A 22,181-nucleotide genomic window follows, 5' to 3' on the forward strand; every position below is an offset into this window, starting at 1 on the left:
CCTGGACCTCAGAAGTTTAAAGTTCCTGGTAAGACAAATGGGCTGATAATAAATTGGCTGATAATATTTCCTGTTATTTTGTTGATTGGACAGCCAGGCGTGGAAAGGACAGAGCGAGGGTTGGCACTAACTTAATAGCACAAGTTGTTGAATGCTGCCATGACAACACGCACAACAGATGAAGTTAAATCGGCCGGTGAATGTAACAATAACGTCAAATATGAAACACGTCCACTCTAGTTGATAATATTCATCAACTGTTAGGATGACACTTTTAATCAAGTCATCGTAAGAATGAATGTTTTAGGGCCCTTGATGACCGGAGGAAGTATTTTCATAGTAAACCTGGTTTAGCAGTTGGAATGAAAGTGTTGAAAGGTCAGACATTTCTTGTAGTTGCTCACCAGGATACACCAGGGTTGCACACATCTATTGATCCACTCGTCCTTCTCAAAGTTTCAGCTCCCTCCACAAATTTTTAGTAGGATTCAGGCAGGGGGTGTCCAAAGCGCGGCCCGGGGGCCATTTGAAAAGTGCAGCATGTTCTTTTTCTGGAAAAATCAGCAGTAATTTTAGAAGAATGAAGTCAAACAAAATATTAAGAGAAAGTAGTCTAACAATGAAAAGTCATAAGAACAACAAAAGTTACAAAATGTTAAGAGAATAAAGTCAAAATATTATGGGAATAAAGTCATAATTACGAGATGAAAATTGACAAGAAAAAAGCTGAAACGGTTGGAAAATTAAAAAACAAAAAATGTTTTAAACTACAACAGCAAAAATGGAAAAAAAAAAAGCTGTAATTTTACAAGAATAAAGTCAAAACATTAAGAGAAGAAAAAAAGTCACAATTTTACAAGAATAAATATTATGAGGAAAAATAATGTAATTTTAGTAGCATAGAGTTGAAATATTAAAGAAAAAATATGTTATTTTAAGTTTATTGAAAGTATTTAAAGTATAACTTTATTTTTAAAGTTTTATTTTTAAGTCATAAGACACAAACAAAAGAAAATAAAGTTGGCATTTTTAGAAAACTTGGTTGGGGATAATTATAATATTATGGGAATAAAGTCAGAATATTATGGAAAGTCAGAATATTATGAAAAGCAAATGTACAAAGATTATTTAAGTTGAAATATTTTGAAAATTTAAAAAAAAAATGGAAAAAAAGAGCACAGTTTGAAGTTTATACTAACTAATGGACTTTTCACCTATATTACAAAGCTGAGATGCATTTTTTTCTTGAAATATAAATAACGTCTTAGCATACCTTCACACGTGTTGCTTTACAAAATATTCACTGTGTGGCCCTTGCTGGAAAAAGTTTGGACACCCCTGGATTAAGGTAGGGAGACTGGCTCGGCCATTCCAGGATCTTAATGTGCTTCTTCTCGAGCCACTCCTTTGTTGTCTTGGCTGCAGTTCTGGAAGAAGCATCACTATGTTCTGGCTGAGGTGAGAGAGTTCTCATCCAAGATTTTAGGGCACCTGGCCCCGTTCATCAATGTAGGGAAGTCTTCCTGTACCCTTGGCAGAGAAACATCTCCAAAGCAGAATGTCTGACAGGTGGGATGCTGCGGTTGGACTCATATTCACCATTTCTCTGCTCAGTCCGCTTTATGCATGCAGAGACCTCCATTTTGGTGTCATGTGACCACATTACATTCTTCCAAACCATGTGGGAATCATTCAGGTGACCATTGTAGTCATTTCACTGGTAAACTGTGATGAAAGTAGTCGTTCATAGTTTGAGCATCACATCCTCAGTCGCTGCGAGGTTTTGGGAACAGCTCATCCGGTCTGTCAAAGGTGTCAATTTTCAATTCACTAACGTCATCATGCGCATATAAAATAAATCAAATGTCATTTAAGTTGCCATGTGATTGTCCACTATGTACAAACAATAAATACAGATTCAACTCGTAATTGTAACATTAACGTTTTAGAAATAGTAAGTGTCATAAAAACATGTTCAATAGTAGAAAGTGAATGAAGAGGATGTGCCTTGGTGTGCTATGAGGAGTCCGTGTTGTCCTCTGCAGTCTCAGCAGGCTCTTGAGGTCGGTACATGAACGTGAGGAGGAAGAGCGCCACGTCATAAGAGCACCAATAGGCCGTGTGTGACGTCACCGCCGACCAATAGCGGCTCTCCACTAAGCCCTCGCGTAGTTCGAAATCAATGCGCCGCTCCAGTTCCACTGAAACACAAACATTTGAATCACTATGGAGTGTAACCATGAAACACAAATACCTGAAACACAAACACAGCCAGTAAACTGATTTACTCAATATTATTCAAATGAACATTATCCAGGTGTTTCATTTTAAAATCATATTTGCTTTTCATAGAGCATCCAAATGCTCACATGACTGTATATGCAGTATTGTGACCTGACATACACGCATAATAAGGACGTTTATGTGATGTTCGGCGTGTCCATGAATGGCGGTTTGTCTAGTGACAACGAGGAAGTGTCGTTACAATGACGAATGGACTTGAGACGTTTATTTAGTTTGTTTAGAGTTGGAAATACATACAGTCAAACTTGCTTGTCTATAGCGGCCAAAAGTGGCCGCTATAGACAGGTGGACTCTATAGACAGGTTGGCGTCCAGTTTGAATGTTGACCAGTAGAGGAAAAAAAAGAAAAAAAAAAGGGAAAAAAATAATAATCATAATGTTGACCAGTAGAGGGCACTGCGGACTGCAGATAAAAGTTGTACAGCACTACTAGGCTTGTTATTATCATGGTTCATGGTTCATGGTTTTAATCCTGAACATGCATGAGTCAAAAAGTAGCACATCACATAGTACAATTCACAATTTTGCATGTCCAAAAAGGAGTAGGAAGAAGCAAAGCTTATTTAATCCTACCTCTCATCAGTTTCACATCAGTTGCAATACATTTATTCACCTCTTGTTCTTCCACGTGACTTTGTAGGTCTACATGACAATGTAGTGCAATCATAGCCAAGGTTTTTACTTACTAAAAGGAAGCTAGAGGCTTAATAATAACTGATAACTGATAAAATACTTCTGTTAAGTACAACCGAACTCAGTTTTGCTCCCGCTGCCGCATGCATGCTAGCGTATGTTTTTTTTTTTATTGTAGCGTCGCTGGGAGCACGTCCTGTTCCCAGCCTACTTTGCGGTAATGTTTTGGTGCAAATGCTCTTAAAGTTACATGTTTGACCAGGAAATAGTAAGCTCAAAAGAAGACAGCTTTTTTATGTGGAACAACTGACAGTTTGTGTGGATCTTGTGAATGATTGTGACTGAGCTAGGACTCAGTAATCAAAGTCTACACACGACGGCTTCATTGATTGAAAAACGAAACTTTTTCGTGCATGAAGCTTCTACTTGAGTCGGTAATTTGGCCGCTATATGCAGTCAGATATTGACCAAGGGAGACAAAATGGGTGGCCGCTGGCTGCGTTAGACAGGTGGCTGCTATACACAGGTTCTATAACATGTAAATTTGCTGGGGGAGATTTTTCAGTGGCTGCTATATGCAGGTGGCCCTTCTATAAAGGTGCCCGCTAAGACAGGTTTGACTGTAAATGGTGTTTGAACTGTACTGCTGTTGGTGTGTTCAGGTCAGAATAAAGTTAGAAAAGAGCATCAGTTTCTGTGGGGAGCTACACTGTGCCGCTGTCTGTCGTCATAACAGAGAGCAGTGACTTGCTTGCTAATGTGTACGCGTTAAATACGTTAGATAAAATTACACAGTGCACATATAGCTGAATAATAAACAATAAAAATAGCAACTTCTGATCAATCAATGTCAATTTCAGACTTAAAATAATTTAAGCATCACACATTTCTGGTTAAACCACACCCACTTCCAGTCTACACCCCGCCCATTCCGAGTACAGCTACAAATAGTGGTGTACTCGCTCATCCCTAATTTCCACTAAGTAGGATTCAATATTAACAAATGGAATATTTTCGTAGTTAGAGCATAGAAAAGTTGACTTTCTACATACAATTTTGACCATTATTAGATCTATGTAGACATGAAATAACACCCCATAGTCACCTTTGCACTCCTATTATTCTTTGTTTACAACACATTGCTCGACTGTAATGCACAAGCTACGGGATCACTGCAGGGATACAAGACACGGCTACCGCTAGCATAGCAAGCTACCGAGCTAACTAGTTAGCCTCTCCAATTTACTTCTTCTATACTTAAAAAAGGGTTTCAAATGAAGTAGGGAAGAAAGACAAAGTAAGAAGCCAAAATCTTACCACTTCCACACAGAATAAGAGAACTGGGAGGAGAACGACAGTTTGTAGGACATGCTATGGCTGACTACATGCATTGTGAAGGTAATCTAATCTAATGTCATGTAACATTATTGACACCGAGTGGCTGGAATACTAGATATTAGGGATGAGCGAGTACGCCACTATCTGTATCTGTATCTGTATCTGTATCTGTATCTGTATCTGTATGTGTTCACCCATCTGTATCCGTATCTGTACTCGGAATGGGCGAGGCATAAAACCAAAGTGGGCGTGGTCTAACCGGAAATGGGTGTTACATTATTTTAGGTATGAAATTGACATGGATTGATCAGAAGTTGCTGTACTTATTGTTTATTATTCAGCTATATGTGTACCGTGTATGTGTATAGGTTATCTGTGAGACTTATTAGTTTTTAGTAGGGCTGTCAGCATAATTTTTTTTTGCGTATTTAACGCATACGCATCACGGCAAGCCACTGCTCTCTGTGATGACGACAGACAGCGGCACAGTGTAGCTCCACACAGAGACTGACCGGAACACATAAACAGCAGTGCAGTTCAAACACCATATATGTACACTAAGTCCCCAACTAACGAACATAATTGGTTCCAGACGACCGTTCTTAAGTCAAATTGTTCTTAAGTTGGGGAAAAGGTAATATTACCAATGATATAGGTACTACATGTACGTGTATACATATACAGTATATGTGTATGGATGTAAATGTGAGTTTCGATGTAGTAGTAATATTAAACGAGGATAATTAATGAAAAAAACAATAATAATGATGTAATAATACGTAATGATAAATGTTATTTACCTTTGAAGAGGAGTGGTCGAGCATACGTCGTTGTGGTGGAGTTGGAGGAGGAGATATTGAAAAAAAGGACAAATCGTCGTGGTTAGACTCTTCTAAAAGAGGTAGTGTTCTGTGGGTGGTGTAGAATTAAGCAGGCCTATTAACTCTTCATAAACTTTAACCACACGCTCTGTCCGGGTTGTATCATAAAACTCTTAGCCTTCCTTTCTCCTCTTCCTCGTCTTCCTGTATCTGTTAGTCCCATTAGCAGTGTCACAGTGCCCTCTGCTGGTCAAGCATGTACCAGTATAAATATGGACTCACAAGGCAAAACACATGAAAAAATAGCTCAGTCGGCTTGTGCTCGTATCTCTGAATGTTCGCACGTCGGATGTTCGTTAGTAGGGGACTTAGTGTATTTCCAACTCTAAACAAACTACATAAACGTCTACTGTAGAGTCCATTCGTCAAGGCAACGACACTTTGTTGTCACTAGGCAGACCGAGAGATGCATTCACGGACACTGCGCACATCACAACAACTCCTTTAATATGCATGTATGTGGTCTAAACCGGGTCACCAACACGGTGCCCATGGGTAGCAGGTGGCCCCTAAGTACCACATGAGTTGCTTGCCAGCCTGTTCGAAAGATACCTCAAATAGTACCACTTACCTGCGAGCTGCATCTATTTGTTTTGGTTGTTGTTCTTGTTTAAATCACACTTTGTAAACTGGAAAGAAAATATATTTAAAAAACACTTTAAAAAAATGGTATAAAGATTGTTTTAGTAGTGCCCATTCTCTTATCTTCCTTTAAGTTAACATGTGATTAAACGTAGATGGGCACATGAACGCACCAGGGCAGCCGCGGAGCTTGAGAGTTGTTGTCGTAACACAAACGTTGTTTTTGATGTTCAACTAACAGTGTGCGTCTATAAATGTGAGTAACCTGGTTATTTCTCATTCATTCAATGCTAGACGCTGTTTGCACCGTGATATTGGATGTTAAATAATATCTTTAGAATGTGCTACGGGCCAATCATGGGTCTTTTGGACTTACATGAGGTGTGGTCCATGACCACTGAGGTGGATTGCGACATGGCCTGCTCTACCTCCCTGTGATCCTCCTCCACTTGCTTTTTCTTCTCATCACTTTCGCCCACCATTGCCTTCTCTCCTGAAGATGCGTTTTCACCTTCAGTGGCTCCGCCCTCTGTATCTGAGGGCTCCTCCTCGACCCCGCCCACATGGCCACTGGATCGAGAAAAGCGGGAAAACAGGATTCCCCCGATTCCTTTTCCAAGACTTGCAGCACCTGAAGAGCAGAAGGTATGATGAAGGCAAGTCCAACATTCTGTAAGGCAGTGGTGTCCAAAGTGTGGCTGTTTTTTTTTTATTGGCCCGCACATTCTAAAAATAGAATTTAACGAGAAAACAACAGCAAAAAATCAGCAGTAATTTTACAGGAATAAAGTCAAAATATTAAGAGAAAAAAGTTGTCATCTAATGAGGAAAAAGGCATAACTTTACGAAAATAACAATATAATAATAATAATAATAATAATAATAATATTATGAGGAAAAATAATGTCATTTAGTAACATAAAGTTAAAGAAAAAATACCTTATTCTTTAAAAGTCTGAATATTAATGGAAACAAATAAAACAAAATAAAGTTTTTTTTTAATTTGGGTGAGGAAAAAGTTGTAATATTACAGGAATAAGGTCAAAATATTCTGGGAATAAAGTCGTAATTATGAGACAAAAATGTCCAAGAAGAAAGTTAAATTAGTCAGAAAACTTCACAGAAAAACAGAAAAAAATCAACAGTAGCAATGGAAAAAACAGATGTCGTTTTACAAGAATAAAGTCAAAATATTAAGCGAAAAAAGTCACATTCTAATGAGAAAAAATTCTTAATTTTCCGGGAATAAATTTTTCATATTGGGAAAAATAATTTAAAGTCATAATATTATGAGAAACAAACAAAACAAAATAGAGTTGTCATTTTTGGAAAATTAGGTTAATGCAAAGTGGGAATAAAGTCATATTATGAAAAGTAAATTAACAATGACTATTTGAGAAGAAAGTTTAAATATGAGGAAAAAACAACACCAAAAATGTAAAAAAAAATGGGCTTTTTCACTTATATCACAAAGATGAGATGTAGTTGTTTCTTGAAATATATATAACTTCTTAGCATATCTACATGTGTTGCTTTACATTATATCAAAGTGGCATCCTTTCATTTTTTCCCAAAAGCATGCATGTTATGTTCATTGTAGACTCTATAAGTTGTGTGAGTGTGAATGTTTGTATTCAAGTTTCAGGTGATTGCTTGGCGACCAGTCCAGGGTGTACCCCACCACTCATCCAAAGTCTGCATAGCTCGTTTGCAGTGGAATCCACATTGCAAGTGTTGAAAAAGATGATGTCATGTTGGGAGTTCAGGTGGGAGGTGCTTACCCATGATGCTGGCCTTGCCCAGGTTGGTGATGGACTCTCCATAGTGACGGCGGGCCTGGGGTGGAGAGGTGCAGGGGCTGGGAAGACTATCTGAATCCGATATGGATATTGTCTCTTTGGTGGAGTTAAGCAGCGTGGGGCGAATTTGATGGTACGGCACAGGGCTGGTGGTGTTGTACCTGCACATCACAGCCACACATATTGGCATATTTTCGTAGTTAGAGCACAGAAAACCTGTTTCTGACTTTCCAAATACGGTTTTTAACATTATTAGAGCCCTGTACACATGAAATAACACATCTACAGTATACCGTAAAGCACCGTGTATAAAGCACACTTTTTTTCCACTGGTCAGAAGCAAAAAATCAGGGTGCAGTTTATACACGATGAAATGGACTACAAGTCCATTTTAGAATAGCCGTCTGTGGGTCAGACAGTTGCTTTGACTTTAGCGCCCTGTGCTGTACAGTTGCTGAAAATGCTAGTGTATGCAAATAACTTATCTGACGCCTGTCTGTATTTTCACACAGTGAAACGATCTCTATATACACTGAAGCTAGCCTAAGCTTCCATTAAAACATTGCAGATGTTGTAAAATACAATACAACGTTGGAGTTTATTCAAATTCACACTGAAGCAATGCTATGTTATGTACAATACATGGATAACTGATCCGCATGCGCATGCGCAGAACGCCGCTCTATCACCGCTCGCATCACCGCTAACCCAACACCGCTGGGTTCAGCGGTGCACTGCTAGGACAACACCTGTGTTTTCTATTTTTTTTTCCCATTTTGTGACGAGCGTTGTCGAAATTCGGCCCCCTCTTCCTACCGTTCAAGGGACGCTACAGAAAAGTTCGGGCGGTGTGACCAGGCCTGTACCCTCTCAAAATGCCACGACGATCTTTCACCGTAGCGTTCAAACTCTCCGTCTGCCAGTATGCAGAAGAGTTTGGGAACCGGGCAGCAGGACGGCAGCAGACGAGTCAGTCATCCGGCGTTGGAGAGCGGACATCATCGGCAAGTTGACGGCAAACTTTTCTTACATGAATTCCATTGCAGATGAATTGATGGACGGCAGGTTTCTCCTTTCTTCTTTTTGAAATTGCTTAGTACCTTTACGCATGGTGATTTGAGATGAAAGAGTTGAAATTTTTTTTCCCCCGGCGTGAGCCTCAAAATGGGGGTGCGGTTAATACACGGGTACGGTTTATATACGGTGCTTTACGGCAGTCACCTTTACACTCATATATTATTCATTGTTTACAACACATTGTGCAACTCTTATGCTGCAGGGACACGAGATGGCCGCATGCTATCATGCTAGCAAGCTAACAAGCCAACGAGCTAACCAGTTAGCCTCAAATTCATTTCTTCTTTTTTAAAATTTTTTTTTAAATATTTTATTTTATTTATATATATATAAAATAAAAAATAAAAAAAAATTTAAAAAAGAATTTATTTCTTCAAAAATTACAAGCCAAAAACTTAGCACACAGAATGGGAGAAGTTCTTTCACTAATGTCGGACATGTCATGGCTGACTTTATGACTTCATTAAGGTAATGTATGACTTCATTAAGGTAATGTAATGTTTCAATGTTTTGCGTCATTACTGCCACCGAGTAGATAGCTATTTTATTTATCTCCAAGATAATACTACATATAGAATACTACATACAGTATCACTTGTATTTCAAAATGTTTTGACTAATAATAGACTATAGTCTACCACGTGATCATTTTTTTTTATTTCCAAAAAAACGTGATATAGCAAGGGAATGTATATGTACATGTATATAATACAGTATAAGTGTATATAATGTTTGCGATCTTGCTCTTTCAGTTACTACCCAAACCTCATGACCGTGAGGGTGACGTGAGGGTGAGACAGACTAGCTCAGCTCTCTTTCACCACAATCGCCCGGTACAGCGACCACATTACTGCAGATACTGCACCAGTCCGCCTGTCCACCTCACACTCCAGCCTTCTCTCATTCGTCAAAAATGAGATACTTGAACGCCTCCACCTGGGGCAAGACCTCACTCCCAACCCGAAGGGCGGACACCACTTATTTCTGGCTGAGAAGCATGGCCTCACATTTGGAGGTGCTGAGTCTCATCCCAGAAGCTTCACACCGAACCGCCCCAGTAAACACTGAAGCTCACAGGCTCAGATTTGGAGGTGCTGAGTCAGATTCAGGTGTGGAGCCCCGGTGTTTACATACTTCTGAATTACCGTAACTGGGACCTGTTTGCCCTAGGAGCCCCTACCAGGGGCGTATAGCCCCGGGAAACATAGCTCCTAGGATCACTCAGGCATTAAACCCCCTTACCATGAAAAAGTTGGTGAAAAAGTCACCAACCATGAAATATTTATTTTCCCCACAGTGTGTCCTTTGTGAGTGTGTGTCAACCTCTCAGAAATACCTAACATAACATCAGGACTTGACTTACCAGTGGATTTGAACAGGTGCAATGTTACTGTAGTGCTTTAAGACAAGCGGCTCCAACCTGTATGCCTGACAGAGCAGAGGGAATGAAGCAGAATTGCATGGTTGGCAAGAGAAGACACATGATCTATCATCCATACAGCAGAATCTCTGTGGTCAAACATAATCTGGTTGCAATTACAATACATTTTCTCATTCAGAAGAAAGTCTGTTCCATGGTCGGATTGAAAACCATGAAACTGTACAGGCCTCATTCACAAAGCCTTCTTAACCTCTTAAAATTGTTGGTTTAAGAAGACCTTTTGGCTAAAAAGACACATCCAAAATAAATGATATGTGAGTGTGCATGTAGAAGGTGTGCATGGATGCTGTTGGTAAGAGACTAAAGACTTTGATGGTTATTTGATGCTATCTTTACTACTGAATAAGAGTAAATAACGACAGTGAGTTTTAGCAGCACAAGGGTTAAGTCAGGGGTGTCCAAGCTTTTTCCAGCGAGGGCCACATGCTGAAAAAGGACCCATGTAGATATGCTGAGAAGTTATATACTGTATATTTCAAGAAAAGACTGCATTTCATCTTTGGCATGTAGGTGAAAAAGCCTATTATTAGTATCAATGTCACTATTTGCTTTTGTTAAAATTTTTGCTGTTTCAGTTTTTCAAATACTTCAACTTTCTTCTTTGTAAATTTTCTTTTCGTAATATTATGACTTTATTCCCATAATACTATAACTTTTTTCCCAACCAAATGTATATACAGTGGTGTGAAAAAGTGTTTGCGCCCTTCTTAATTTCTTATTTTTTTGCATGTTTAAATGTTTCAGATCATAAAACAAATTTAAATATTAGTCAGTGACAAATGAAACTTTTTATGATTAAGGGAGAAAAAAATCCAAACCTACATGGCCCTGTGTGAAAAAGTGATTGCCCCCTAAACTTAATAACTGGTTGGGCCACCCTTAGCAGGAACGACTGCAACCAAGCTTTTGCGGTAACTTGCAATGAGTCTCTTGCAGCGCTGTGGAGGAATTTTGGCCCACTCATCTTTGCAGAATTGTTGTAATTCAGTGACATTGGAGGGTTTTCCAGCATGAAGCGCCTTTTTAAGGTCACGCCACAGCATCTCAATAGGATTCAGGTCAGGACTTTGACTAGGCCACTCCAAAGTCTTCATTTTGTTTTTCTTCAGCAATTTAGTGGTGAACTTGCTGGTGTGTTTTGTTCATTTCAGCTGATGGCCGGATATTCTGCTTCAGGATTTTTTGGTAGACAGCAGAATTCATGGTTCCTTTTATCACAGCAAGTCTTTCAGGTCCTGAAGAGGCAAAATAGCCCCAGACCATCACACTACCACCACCACCTTTTACTGTGGATATGATGTTCTTTTCCTGAAACGTTACTTTCTACTTTTGTCTCATCAGACCACAAAGTATTTTCCCAAAGGTCTTGAGGATCATCAAGATGTTTTCTGTCAAAATTGACACGAGCCTTAATGTTCTTGTTCAGCAGTGGTTTTCGTCTTGGAACTCTGCAATGCAGGCTGTTTTTGCCCAGTGTCTTTCTTATGGTGAAGTCATGACTGACCTTAACTGAGGCAAGTGAGGCCCAAAAATTAAGAAATGGCTTTATAACCTTTTCCAGACTGATAGAGCTCAATTAATCTCAGCTACGTTTTAACAGGGGGGCCAATCAGGGCCATGTAGGCTTGAATTTTTGTCTCCCTTAATAATAAAAAGTTTCATTTAAAAACTGCATTTTGTATTCAGTTGTGTTATAATTGACTAATATTTAAATTTGTTTGATGATCTGAAACATTTAAGTGTGACAAACATGCAAATAAATAAGAAATCAGGATGGGGCACACATTTTCCCATCACTGTATATCACACACTTGTGGAGTGTAGATGCTTACTTACAGTATTAGTTCAAGTCCCTTAAAATATTCCAGAGTGTGAGCTCACCACAGGGTCAGTGGGATGAAATATGTTGAAGAGGCGATTGCAGATTGTGGTGGGAAGTATATGGTCCTGGATGCCATTGTTTCCCGGACGGATGCCTCGTAATGCCAAGAACACTGCCAGAGGGGAGCCCATGCAGAAGAAATTCTCCACCTGGCAGAAAAACAAAAGGTGGCATTTAACACTGCTATTGAATGGCATTGCTCTGCTGGAGCAGGGAGGTCATTAATAAAGCATGTTCCTGATCTTGATATTTTACAGTACATTACGCTGTTTGTGCTTCCTAATCCAAAAACCACCTTACCCGTGTTTGATTCTTTCTGCTCTCAAGCTAAAAACAGTCGGAAAGTTACTGAATCAATTTAAAGTTACTGAATCATTTCGGATCGTATTGTTCTAAATGAATCAATATCGTCCTTGAATCTTACCGGCAAGCACGAATCGTGATACGAATAACATCGTTATTAAAACAAATCCTTACACCCCTACAAAGAACGCTACAACTTTGTGGCAACACCTAAAAGTCAATCACAGGGAAGCATGTCCTTATGTTGACTATTTAAAGTTCCTTATTTGAACTTAGTAGTGTGTACATTATATGTACATTATACATCATGTGTATATCGATGCCGATATATTGGCCCATAACCAATATATCGGATATCTTCTTTTTTTTTTAGCCCCCAGTATCAGTATCGGCATTGGACTCAAAACATCCCATATTGGTCAGGCTCTAACAGACATACTTACGGGGTTCAATCAGAGAGGCGGTTCCTCCCAAACACACCCCACCATGTCACACCGTCATAGTCAACAATGGACATCCAATGTGCTTTGGCAGACCGCACCAAGGACATGTAGCCCTGGGGTCAAACTCCTCCTCCAGGTCGAGGTGTTGATTAAACATTTAGTTTTATTTTTTTTAAAAAGCTGAAATGTTGATCAGTTATTTGGTCTCATCAAAAAGAAATGAATAGCCTGCTGTTCCAATACTTTTGGAGGCGACTGTATGTGCAACAGTCATAATCAAGTCCTTTCACCTGCAGCATGCATACCGTGTGTTTACCTTGTTTATCAGGATGTTAGCTGTCAAAATTACCTTGAACTTTAAAGCTGGGACTGCTACACAAGACAAGGTCTGCAGACCCTGAAATTGGTCCTCCAGGTCCCTCAACCTGCACACAAGACGGTGGCAAAAATGATTCAAAAAATGATCCAGACCTATGAGTATAAAACCCAAATATTAACAGATACTGTACTGTATGCGGCAGCAGTGTTTTGCCTCCAGAAACACATGAGGAAAAAAAAAGTAATATATACAGTAATATTATGACTGTGGAACAAGGATTGACATATGTTGTTTGATGGCAATTCACACCGTCATAGGGGTTCTATCCTGCTCATTTCAGGGACTTTTAAAATGATATTGGATCCCATTTCTTTTCATAAAATACTCCATAAATTTCAAGTTTGGACAGGGTAAATCTGCATTCTTCTCTTCTTGGCCAAAACCCTCAGATTCAGTAGACTCCACCCCTGGTAAAGCCTACTCTGTTGTGATAGGTCAGGACAAGTTCTCAACCATTGACGAGATAACTGTAGGTGTGGTATAAAATTAAACCCACAGTTTGGATTCTGGAACCAAAGTCCTCGAGAGAGTCGAGGACCTCGGTCTACTCTGGAGTTGCTGTAGGGGAGAGGCGGCGGGCTGGTGTGGGCTCATTAATAGTTCCCCAGCTTGGTGCCGCTGTGTTAGAGTCGTCCCCAGTGGACAAGAGGGTCACTTTCCTATGCCTTCAAGTTGGAGAAAGGGCCCTGACTGTTTGTGCATACGTGCCCAATGGCAGCTCAGAATACCCAGTCTTCTTGGAGTCCATCAGAGAGGTGCTGGAGAGCATCCCTGCTGGTGACTTTGTAGTTCTACTGGGAGACTTCAATGCCCATGTGGGCAATGACAATGTGACTCGGAGGGGCGTGATTGGGAGGAATGGCCTCACCGATCTGAGCTTGTGCGGTGTGATGTTATTATACTTTTGTGCTAACCACAGTTTGTCCATAACAACACTATGTTCGAACATAAGAATGTCCATAAGTGCACCTGGCAACAGGACACCCTAGGACGCAGGTCTATGGTCGACTTTGTAATTGCATCATGTCAGGGAAATCCTTGTAGATAACCAAGACAAGTACTGGACTGTATAACTACTCAAAGGAACAGACTCACACCAGCCAAGATTGTCTTTTCACTCGAGGGGAGAACGGAGGAACGAACCAGAATTACATCCCCGAAAACCTCTCTCTTTATTTGCTATTGGGCGTTCCCTAGTTACAGGAGAGTTCAGCTTCTCAAGGAAGGGGCCTACTACAGCTGGACTCAGTGTCTCTAGCATTGTGTGTGCGTCAGTGTAGTGATATCATACATGGGTGGTTTAATTAATTTTCTAACATCACAGGATACGGACAGGAGCAGAAGAGTAGCGTGGCCTCGTGCAACTCAAGACTGGTCCTTTTGTTCTCCTTCACGGGGCCTGCTTGCTCCCTTCTATGCACAAGAGTACAACAATAATATTTCTTCAAAGTGGGTGACAACGTATATAGATTTCTCTAACAAGGCTCTTGTTTGAACTGGTGCTGCAAATTGCAGCTGCTCGCGTTCATGGTCGTATCACATTCTCACACGTGAAAATGTGTGAGCGTTTAGTACATTTTCATAACAAAACTTTAACAACGATAGAAACACATTCTTTCACACATCATCAGACCTGCGTCTGATGATACACATGGGTGAAAGGAGGGGCTGAGCTGTCAACTGATCACCACCTGGTGATGAGATGGATAAGATGGCAGACCCAAACATGTCATGAGGGAGTGCTCTGAACGTCTGGCAGAGTCTCCTGTTTGTCGAGCCTTCAACTCATACCTCCGGCAGAGCTTCGTCTGCATCAGGACGTGGATTTTGAGTCCGAATGGGCCGTATTATGTGTCTCCATTGCTGAAGCAGCCGATCTGCACTGTGGCCACAAGGGGGTCGGTGCCAATCGTAGCGGCAAACCCCAAACTCAGTGGTGGACCCCGCAGGTTAAGGCTGCCATCAAGCTGAAGAAGGAGTTTTATCGAGCATGGATGACATGTGGGACTTGTGGGCCTATCACAGCTGACTTTGGGCGAGAGGCGGGGTACACCCTGGACTGGTCGCCAGTCAATCACAGGGCACATAGAGACAAACAACCATTCACACTCACATCAATCATACCTATCATAATTATGGACAATTTAGAGTCACCAATTAACCTAACATGCATGTTTTTGGAATGTAGGAGGAAACCGGAGTACCCGGAGAAAACCCACAAATGCATGAGGAGAACATGCAAACGCCACACAGAGCTGTCCAATAGAGATTCAAACCCAGATCTCCTGCATGTGTGGCCAACATGCTAACCACTAGGCCACATTGCGGTTTATATAGGATAAAAGTATAAAATTAGAAACACATACATGCCTGTACATACTGTATAATATAATATACTGTATAATATAATATTTTAAACATATACATATATACATTTAAGTCTGAAAAGTTGCAAGTGCCCCTTTAGTGAAATGAAAAGGAATACTTGAGAATCAGAAGGATTACTGCTAAAGCAGGCAAACAAATGTACCTGAGGCGTGTGAGTCTGAGCTGCTCCTGAAGGTGGCGCTCTTTGTCGTTGGGCCAGCGGGCCTTGGCTTCTTCTGGGTCTGGAACTTCCAGATGATGAAAGCGCACGGGGTCCCATCCAGTCATGATGTCAAAGGTGATGACACAGCCCAAGGAGTGGGACACGATGGACACCTTTCCATGCTTCTCGAAGTCTGGATTTCGCGAGCAGAAGAGCGAGTAAAGACGGTTCAGCTCCAGAGTCAGACCCCGGGTAATCTACACACAATCACAAAAATATTGTTTACATATGAAAGAGTCCCACTAACTATTGATGAGTAACAATAACCAAAAGATCCCTTGGACAATAAAGTGGAGGCAATAGGCATTTTTATGGGCGTATCAATTACTCGCCATTCACTGGATGTAACCTCTACAAAAAGTGGGGATCTACTGCACATATTTGTGAGACAAACAGCTCCTGACTATCAGCAGGAAGTGTTAGACTTCAGCCCTGATGCATCATGCCTGTGCATCAAGCCAACCATGCAGCAGCCTCACCTCATCTCTGTAGAGTGGGCTGGTGTAGTACATGATGTCCATGGCGCTGCTGTTTAGCATGTCTCTCAGACCTCTTAGTTTGTCAGGAGTGATGGAGTCCACTGTGTCTGCAAAAGCACAGTAAAAATATGTCAAGTACACAACAACTACCACATTGTATGCTGCCAGTAGAGTACACTCCAAAAAGTGGAAATCTAAGCGAAATGGCATTTCTGAACTCAATATTGCTAAAGACGTTTCAATGTGCCTGGTAAAAATAAGCACTTTTGATTTTTAGATCAGATTTTAGATTTCCACTGTTTGTAGTGGACACCACTCACCCCATGCAGAAATGGTGGTCAAAACTGAGCGTCATTATCTTTGAATTAATCAACTTTTGTGTTACATTAGAATATGCAAGTGTAGCACACATTGCTGCTAGCACATGTGTGCATATTTCAACACTGGCATGGTATTTTTTAACCTTTTACAAATACGTGTTCTCATTCAGCAGTAATATGAGCAATGATGTAGTCCATTTTTAAATGTCATACAATAGGGTGACCATATTTTCATTACTGAAAACTAACACACTCAGCCCGGCAATGAGATAGGCTACTCAAATGATACTGCAAGAAAGTTATGATGTTCCAAGAACAAAGTCAAAATATTATGGGAATAAAGTCACAATTACGAGAACAACATTTACAGGAAGAAAGTTGAAATAGTTGGAAAATTAAAAAAAAATATTTAAAAAAACAGCACCAGAAATGAAAAAAAACAGCTGTAATTTCATGAGAATAAAGTCAAGATATTAAGAGAAAAAAGTCATATTCCAAAGAGAAAAAAAATAGCAGTTTTACAAGAATAAAGAAGAATAAATATTATGACGAAAAAACAAAAAAATAAATAAAAAGTTCAAATTTTTGGAAAATTAGGTTGCAAAAAAAGTCAGAATATTATGGGAATGAAGTCATAATCTTACCAAAAGAAAATTTACAACAATTATTTAAAAAGAAAGTTGAAATATTTGAACATTTTAAATCGAAAAACTTGAAAAAAAAAGAGCTAATAGTGAAGTTTATACTAGCCATGCATCCATTTTGTTTCTATGCCGCTTATCCTAATTAGGCGCAGCTGACTTCGGGTGAGAGGCACACCCTGGACTGGTGGCCAGCCAATCACAGGACACAAATAGGCAAACAACCATTTACACTCACATTCTATGGACACTATGGACAATTTAGTGTCGACAATTAACCTAACATGCATGTTTTTGGAATGTGGGAGGAAACCGGAGTCCTCGGAGAAAACCCACGCACGCACGGGGAGAACATGCAAACTCCACACAGAGATGCCCAAGCGGAGATTCGAACCCAGCTATCTCCCAATCTCCTAACTGTGTGGCCCACATGCAAACCACGTGACCACCGTGCGGCCCCAAATTGATACTAATAATACGCTTTCATCTACAGGTGGTTATGGACGAGTAGCATAGTACCTCCATCTAGAGCCAGTTTGGACCGCCACTCAACAGGAAGAAACTCAACATGCTCTGTGGTGCGATTCGGAAAGTGCTTCTCCTCCATCTTTCTCGCAGCATCTCTCATCCTGCCAAGAGACGGTATGACCGTCAGCAACAATCCAGCATTGTATTGCCTGCCTCTCAGTTGTCTTACATGCTGGTGTTCCTAATAATACGACCCTGGTCCATCTTCTGGCCGATGCCGTGCACCACAAACACAAGGTGCGTGGTTTCAGGTGGCATGTCCTCGGGCGCGGCTTCCTCCACATACCCCCTATGGAGACGCGTCCCGCTGCTCGAAGCTGTGGACACAAAAGGACATGTCAGCCCCTGTGCTGAAGTGGTGGGCGCTTCAGCGGTGTGAAGGTTGAGACATGAAACATGAGCCTCCGCACCCTAAAAGTCGAAGAACACACTGTAGAACAAAATACAGTGTCAGAGAATGCAATATAACATACATTCATTGTGAATAATATGTTAGTTTTTGATTGGACCCCAGATGCAGAGAAGGATGTAGTGATAGCAAAACAGTGTTTTTATGGTTGCTTATGAAGAGTGTGACTATCCATCAGCACAAGATCCAGCAAACATCAGGATACGCTTAGCTAAAAGGCAAACTACAAACAACAGTGCAGGGAAAACACAGAGAGGAAAGGACAGACTAGTCGGTCCACGCGGCTGTGGTTGTGCCTCGTTGCCTCGCCCCGCACCGGAAGTGAGGGAATCTGGAGAGGAACTACAAAAAGAACACTAATGATCATTACTTTGTTTTAATGCAATTCGTGCTTGTTTCCCTGAGACACATAACGCACTATAATGCACATGACAGTGTTAGGTGTTATGTACTTCTGCAGTCATTGCAAGCCATGACAACACATCACATTTATTGTTCTTGCATCACAACATTGCCCGCGCACCTTTAGAAAAGCCCAGTTTCTGAGTGACGGTTCGTGCAATCTTGGAGGTAGTGGCGTCACTGTAGAGGTACACCTCGTCCACACTGTGCCAGTCCACGTGGCTCCGGCTCAGCTTCACACTGTGAATGGCTGCCGGGAAACAACAGTCATCAGTCAACAGAAATGGCCCAGGATTTTATGTGGTACAGTGATATTTAGGGTGCTTTACGGGAAAAACTAATACCAGAAGTATGAAGAAATGACTTCTATGGCGGGTTGATGAGGAAATAAGTTGTTTCTACATAGAAATGTTTCATTTCTTACCGTCTTTGCTGTCCACTGTGGTGGCCACTGCCTCCATTTCATAGGTATCCCTCATTTGTTGACCCCGGAAACGGCCAAGGTGCTCCTGCTCTATCATGTCACTCTCATCCTCCTCCAAAGGAAGCCATGTTCCATCCGTGAACCACTGGCCCCTCATCACAGGAATACGCTCTTGTTCTACAAGAATATGACACCCTGTTATCTTTGCATTTCAGCTTGATGCTTTATTACAGTGTACACTGTCCATATTGTATGTACAGTAATCCCTCACCTTCAAATTTCATGGTTTCATGTATCACAGTTTTTCAAAATAAATAGCAATTAATAAATCATGCGTGGTTGAATCATTAGTACAAAAAAATGCATATTGAAGCAAATTTTTCCAAATTTAAGCATTTTCAAGCATAAAAATGGCAAAATGAAGTAAAATACAAATACAAGGCATTCAGGAGACGTATTCAAAGACGTTATGATGATATGTAGTATTCTACACTGGTCATATGGTGTCAGTAATGTTGCTGTAATGTTTGATGAGACACACAAGCACCTGACAGGCACGGGAACAAAAGGCTGTTATTGCAGGTTTAAACAGGCACAATGATCCCTAAGACGGGCTGCTGTTGCGGCCGTAACCCACGCCAAGCTGAAACTCAACTCTGAACCTCCGACGTCACTCTCTGTCCGCCCGCCACTCAGCTCCTCTCGCCCCGGAACACATTTACAGCAACATACATGAGCACCAGTCTAATTTATGTCTTAAATGTCTTAATTTCTCTTATGATATCTTTTTTTCCCCCCTGTCCTGTCCAGCCTTTAAGGCAGATAGAATTGTAGATCTAAATGCCCTCACGTTCTCTTATGATATCTACTATATTGGGCAATAGGAGTGTAACGGTGACTATAGGGGTGTTACTTCATGTCTAGAGGTCTCTAATGTTATTTAGAAGGTCGCAAACCTTTTTTTCTATGCTCTACAGTAAATACAAAACATGTAAAGCAGTCAGTGTATGATTGGACAACAGTGTAAATTTATTGTCCCCTCAAAATAAGTCAACACACAACAATTCATGTATAAACTGTTGGTAACAAAAGTGGCTACACCGTTAAGTTAAACTATACTAATTGGGCTCACTAATTGTGACCTGTTAGCCGCACAGTGGCCTAGTGGTTAGCATGTTGGCCACACAGTCAGGACATTTAGAAGATCTGGGTTCGCATCTTCATTGGGCATCTCTGTGTGGAGTTTGCATGTTCTCCCCGTGTGTGCGTGGGTTTTCTCCGGGTACTCCGGTTTCCTCTCACATTCCAAAAACATGCATGTTAGGTTAATTGGAGACTCTTAATTTGACCATAGGTATGAATGTGCGCGTGAATGGTTGTTTGCCTATGTGTGCCCTCCAATTGGCTGGCAACCGGTCCAGGGTCTACCCCGCCGCTCGCCCAAAGCCAGCTGGGATAGGCTCCAGCATACCCCTGCAACCTTAATGAGGATGAGTGGCATAGAAAATTGATGGAATTTTCCAAAAATTGCAACTTTAATTTTTGTTTTGCCTTTGACAACTTTATAAAATAACAACTTTATTTGATCTTTAACCTTAATTAACTTTACTTTTTATTTAATTCATTTTAATACTTGTTTTTTTTGTCATTATGACTTTATTCTAATAAAACTACGTTTTTTTCCATAATGTTATGACTTTACTGTCCTAGTATTTCAACTTTAGTCTTGTAATATTACAGCTGTTTTTTTCCATCTTTGCAGGGTTTTTTCCCCCCATTAGAATGTGATGTGGGCCAATAAAACCTAGACGGACCTTGACAGGGCAGTCTTGTTTAAAAGTTACAAATTAAATTAATACACTTAACTTGGAAATTGGTTTATTAAGCTGCAGATGTTTATACCATGTCATTCATCTCGATCAATATTAAGGTGATTGTATGCAGAATTCTGCTGTTAGCAACTCATACAGTGTTTTGCACAGATAAATAAATAATTTTTATCCAGTTAACAACTTGTACGTGAATAAATGTAGAGGGGCATGCCAAAAAAACATTGAGAACCACGACGTCATGGCATGCATGGTGGTGTGACATTGTTTCACGTAACCTTGGCTCAATAAAGGTGGGGAAACACTGTTGTGAATGTGCATGCCATCTGGAGACTGTTATGATAGGTTGCTTGTGGTGATGGATTTTGGGATGAATATGTTGTAATGATATAGACATAAATCATGGTGTGCTCACGGTTCCAGTAAACGGGATAGCATTCCTTGTCTCGGATGTCCACTTCATAAAGTCCTCCTCTCACACACACTGCATCCATACTGATGTGCTCCCTCCTCTCCTCTGGCCCGGACCCCGCATCCACCACGTTCTCCGTTAACTCGACCTCCCCAGCGTCTTTGCCTTCGGCCTCGACCGGATCACAATGGTGTCTGACAGTGTCCGGGTTCTGCTCACAGAACCGTACATAGGCAGTCTCGATTTTTAAAGAGTCATGTCCAACGAACGGCTTCCAGGTCCGCTTGTCCTCTTTGTAAAACCACCGGACCTCCTCCGGGCCCAGTTCCGTGACGATCTCACCCCGATGCCGGGAACTGTTGGACCGGATTCGTTTTTTGGCGGTCACGTTGCCGTCACTCTCGGTGTAGTTCGGTTCGATGTCCAGATAGGATGAAGCCGAATATTCGTCCGCGGCCAGGCCCAGTATCATCCCGTCCTGGGGTAGAAGCGGCAGGTGTGTGTCCATGCCGGGTTCTACGGGGTCGCTTGAGCTCGGTTCCGCTCCCATTGGGTTGTCGAACACGTCGTTCGCCATGTCCCATTCACTACTACTCACTGAGTTGTTTTCTGAGCTCTGCTGGCGGAGGCTCGCTTTGTCCTTCATGTTGCTCATTCTTCTAACTTATACACACACACATACACACACACACACACACACACATATATAACAATAATAAATGTTAGAATTTATAGTCATGTGTAGCTAACCCCATGGAGCTACACACAGCTGGTAACATCTGGAACGCCTGACGACATTCGCTTACATTATAGCAAGAGATACAAACAAAATAGACACCAATAAAATAAGAATCCTCATGTTTTCAGTCTATTATTTGCCATTTTGTATATTTAAGGTCTATCAACGTTACTTTTGTTACAAAGAAGGAACGATGCTAGCGTTTTAGCGTTCGTCCTAGCGCGACACACCATGAATGACAAGAGAAGTTCCTGTTTGACCTATCAAAATAAAAGACTCATTCAAGAGATTAACAATTTCCCATCATACTATGCCAACTTTCACAGGAAACCATTTTTCCCGCATG

At 40.9% G+C, this 22,181-nt stretch overlaps 1 protein-coding gene across 1 annotated transcript; it reads right to left on the minus strand.

The window, feature by feature from the left end:
• Positions 1-1,273: 1,273 nt before the first annotated feature.
• ddhd1b (DDHD domain containing 1b) lies at positions 1,274-22,062 on the minus strand. The gene is made up of 13 exons (XM_054761147.1): positions 21,100-22,062; positions 18,856-19,032; positions 18,553-18,681; positions 17,790-17,937; positions 17,612-17,721; positions 16,132-16,238; positions 15,593-15,849; positions 13,033-13,108; positions 11,937-12,086; positions 9,978-10,042; positions 7,520-7,698; positions 6,115-6,369; positions 1,274-2,201 (listed from the first exon to the last, which is right to left on the minus strand). Exons 1-13 carry the CDS (start codon positions 21,749-21,751, stop codon positions 2,017-2,019), a joined length of 2,490 nt encoding a protein of 829 aa, XP_054617122.1. The 5' UTR covers positions 21,752-22,062; the 3' UTR covers positions 1,274-2,016.
• Positions 22,063-22,181: the final 119 nt, after the last annotated feature.

Source organism: Dunckerocampus dactyliophorus, chromosome 19, assembly GCF_027744805.1.
Source record: "Dunckerocampus dactyliophorus isolate RoL2022-P2 chromosome 19, RoL_Ddac_1.1, whole genome shotgun sequence".
NCBI classification, from domain to species: domain Eukaryota; kingdom Metazoa; phylum Chordata; class Actinopteri; order Syngnathiformes; family Syngnathidae; genus Dunckerocampus; species Dunckerocampus dactyliophorus.

Coding starts and splice junctions, on each gene's coding strand:
- ddhd1b (XM_054761147.1), bottom strand. CDS start 21,751: ATGAGCAACATGAAGGACAAAGCGAGCCTCCGCCAGCAGAGCTCAGAA. Junction 19,033..21,099: donor CTATCCCGTTTACTGGAACC/GTGAGCACACCA, acceptor ATATTCTTGTAG/AACAAGAGCGTATTCCTGTG. Junction 15,850..16,131: donor GCCCACTCTACAGAGATGAG/GTGAGGCTGCTG, acceptor GATTGTGTGTAG/ATTACCCGGGGTCTGACTCT.